General features: G+C 58.6%; 1 protein-coding gene across 1 annotated transcript in view; it reads right to left on the reverse strand.

Moving 5' to 3' along the window:
* Positions 1-555: 555 nt before the first annotated feature.
* SH3BP1 (SH3-domain binding protein 1) overlaps positions 556-3,472 on the reverse strand; it is a gene marked incomplete at its 3' end in the record, with an annotated part of 9,402 nt that continues 6,485 nt past the window's right edge. Inside the window, 8 exon segments of the mRNA XM_010142368.1 lie at positions 556-671; positions 839-968; positions 1,154-1,251; positions 1,696-1,812; positions 1,920-2,000; positions 2,874-2,977; positions 2,979-3,071; positions 3,156-3,298. Of these exon segments, the coding sequence (XP_010140670.1) occupies positions 556-671; positions 839-968; positions 1,154-1,251; positions 1,696-1,812; positions 1,920-2,000; positions 2,874-2,977; positions 2,979-3,071; positions 3,156-3,298 (882 nt within the window).

Below are 3,472 nucleotides of genomic sequence, written 5' to 3' on the forward strand. Positions count from 1 at the left end.
GCCATGCTCCGGGGCTGGGCCACAGGCAGCATCATGGGTCGGGCTGGAGCTGGGCGCTTGCCTGGAAGGAAATGTGGGGTGAGCTGGGGTCCCCTCCACTGGGGTCTCCCTCCGGGGCAGAGGGGGCTGTGGTGCTAGCTGTGGGTCAGGCAGCGGGCTGCAGGCAGTCTGATGGACAATTTGCCCCATGCTCAGCACCCAAACTAGAAACCCAAGTGCACACCAGCTTTTGGGGGCTTTTCCCACCCTCTTACTTTCAGAAGGGGCTGTGAGCTTTGACACCTCTTTGCGGGGGGGGGGGGTTCAACCCCACCCCCAACTGAAGGACCTTCCTACCATGTCCATCCCAGAGTCCCACCTCGGCTGGGCCTAGAGCACACAATGAGGGCCTGGATCCTGGCCATGCTGCTCTGGCCAGAGGGCCTTCCTCCCCTTTGGTGGCAGTGATGTCCCCAGAAATCTAGTCTGGGGAACAGTGGGATGAAGGCAAACCAGAGGAGCTGGCATTGAGGGGCTGTCATCTTCCAAGAACTGTGCCATCCAGGGCACCCTGACCTTTGCGGGTGGTGTCATCGGTTGTCTGTGGAGCCAGTGGACCCACGGCTTCAGGAGGTGGTTTAGTCACTGCTGGGGATGGCGGCTCAGACCTGGCCTCTGGGTCCCTCGAGGTGCTGTGTGGAGAAGGGGGCAAGTCAGGCTTCAGTCAGGCACAGAGGTGATGGCTGTGAGGCACCTCACATCCATCTGGTCAGGACAGAGTCCATGGTGTGGGGTGGGATAAGGGGAGGAAGTGGGGAGGGCTGGGGCAGCCAGAGCCCCCAGCTCCCACTGGACTTACACCTCTCCATCCGGGAGAGTGGGGGTGTCGGCTGGAAGAGGCTCCGGGGATGGCTCTTCCATCAGGGTGGCCTCACCTAGTCTGCTGTTCGTGGGTGGTGTGAACATGCCCGAGATGTTGAAATCTACCTCTGGGTAGAGAGAAAAGAGGTGACCCCATGAGGAAGTGTTTGCCACCCAGAGATTTCCCTGGTGACCCCACAGTTGGGAACTGGAGCATCCCCCCCTTCCCTCCTCCTGGGGATAGAGAAATGCCCCTTTCCCTCTGCCCCCCTTCACCTTGGGCTGCGGCCCCTGAGCGAGGCCCTGGCCCTACCTCCAGGGAAGAGGGTGTCTGCGTTCTGGATGAGGGCTTCCACCACGCCCACCACCTGGATGGATGAGACTGAAGCCAGGTCCAGTTGCATGGGGTCTCTGAAGAGACAGGGGTTAGTGAGGCATCAGAAAAGAGTTCTCAGGGCATTAACCCTTTTGGTGTTCATTGCTGAGGGGGCAGAGCCTGAAGGGGAGACAGCCCAGCCGAGGGGGTGGTAGGGTAGGAGGTGGGCCTTATTCCCTGTCCTGGAAACCCTGGTTTGGTCTTGGAGGACACAGTGCTAGAAGCCATCCATGTCGTAATTGCTCCAGGTCTCAGCCTCTTCCTCTGCTCCTTTGCAGAGTGGCTAAGGGGACACGTGGTTGGTGAGGGTATGTGCCACTCGGGGACTGTGAGGACAAGGGACCATTCAGGATGGAAGAGGTGCAGGTGCTTTAGACCAGCCTGAAGGCTGCTGAATCAGCCTTACCGTGGTGTTTGTGCTCAGGACACCCCAGCTGGGACTGAGTTGCTGCCTCCCACCTCTCTGAGTCAGGTCTTACCCTGTGCTCTGCTGTGGCCACAGAAGGTTGGGGCCCAGCACGATGGCGATGTTGCTGGGGGTCATTTTATTCACCTCCTGGTGTTCGGCCAGCTTGGCTAAAAACTTGATCAGATACCTGTGGGGTAAAAGGAGGGTGAGGGAGTGGTAGGTATGGATCTGGGGAGGTAATGGCTGCCTCCGCTCGCTGCTTGGGGCCGAAGAAGCCCTGTCTCTGCAAAACACCTCAGGTTGTTGTAGTTCTCCTGGGGCAGGCAGCTGCAGGTGTCTCGCAGGCTCTGTACACGGCTGTCAATGTCCTTCAAGCTGCAAGAGAGAAGGAGGAGCAGAGGGCTCAGCCTGCTTTCTGTGGCAGAGGGACACAGTGTGCAAGGCAGGAAGGGCAGTGCTGGCCATAGCCTTGGGGACAGAGATGCCCTGCTGCTGCCTTTACTGGGCAGCGAAGGCAGGCATCCATGGAGGACAAAATTGCACCCCAAAGGCTCAGAGGGATTTAATATGATATAAGTATAGCTTGTGGGTGGCGCCGGGGGTGAGCACTGCCTTGCGGTGTGCAGCCACCCTATTTCACCGTGACTACGGTGTTCACTGGCTCTGAGCTGTTCCCTTCAGAGCGATGCTCTCCTCCTTTCCCCAGGCTTTTTGCTCTGCTCCTCCACCACCCCTTCCATCCTGAAGGTCACACTGGGCGGGTTGGCCGGTGAGATAGGGCTCATATCATTGAGACCAAGTGGCTCTTCAAAGACTCATCAATTCTTGCAATCAGAAGCGCTGCAGCTTTCCCCCTCACCTGCCATGTTTTTTATTGCTTTCTCTAAGATTTTGGGCCATCTGGGACAGACCAGGTGCTGTGTTTGTATCTCTGCACATGACAAACAAGGCTGAACAGCCCTGCTCTGAGTACTGGGAGGGATGGAGGGGGGTGATTGGGGCATTTTTGAGCCCCACCAAACTTTTCTGTCCCAACACCCAGACCCACCTGGCCACTTTGACCCATTCGTTGTAGAGCTCGAAGGTCATCAGAGGCTGGGGCAGCTCCCGCAGGTAGGATTTCAGTGCACCTTGCACATGACAAACAAGGCTGAACAGCCCTGCTCTGAGTACTGGGAGGGATGGAGGGGGGTGATTGGGGCATTTTTGAGCCCCACCAAACTTTTCTGTCCCAACACCCAGACCCACCTGGCCACTTTGACCCATTCGTTGTAGAGCTCGAAGGTCATCAGAGGCTGGGGCAGCTCCCGCAGGTAGGATTTCAGTGCACCTGGGAGGGGAGGGGGAGCAGACTGAGTAAAACTCCTCCAGGGCATTGGAGCCACTGGCCAAGCTGCTCTTCAGCTTCTTCAGCACTGAGGCACCCGCTGCCAGCCGGAAGAGTCCCTGGGAACGGCGTGAAAAGGGAAGGTATGTGGGGGGCTGCATTTTGAGGGAAGGATGGTGGGGGTTGTCAGGAGAGCTGCCTACCTCCTCCTTCATGCCAGAGGCCAGCAGCATCACAACACAGGCTTCGATGGGCAGTGCGATCTCCCGGCCCAAGCTTTTGAGGTGCGTCTCTAGAGGAACACCGTAGTACCCTGCCGCCAGGGTGGCTGCAGCAAAGGAGGGCTCTGGAAGAGGGACACGAATGTCAGGACCAGGGCCATCTGGCATCTAGCCACGGCGACATCTCGCTTTGAGCCGAGCCGAGCCTGGCTGGGCAGAGGCAGGACAGGCAGCATCCCCAGGCTCTGACCCAGCAGCCTGATGTGGGAGGCAGTGGCAGGTGCAGGAAGGGAAAAACC

Source organism: Buceros rhinoceros, unplaced genomic scaffold (assembly GCF_000710305.1).
Source record: "Buceros rhinoceros silvestris isolate BGI_N320 unplaced genomic scaffold, ASM71030v1 scaffold13488, whole genome shotgun sequence".
Classification (NCBI taxonomy): Eukaryota; Metazoa; Chordata; class Aves; order Bucerotiformes; family Bucerotidae; genus Buceros; species Buceros rhinoceros.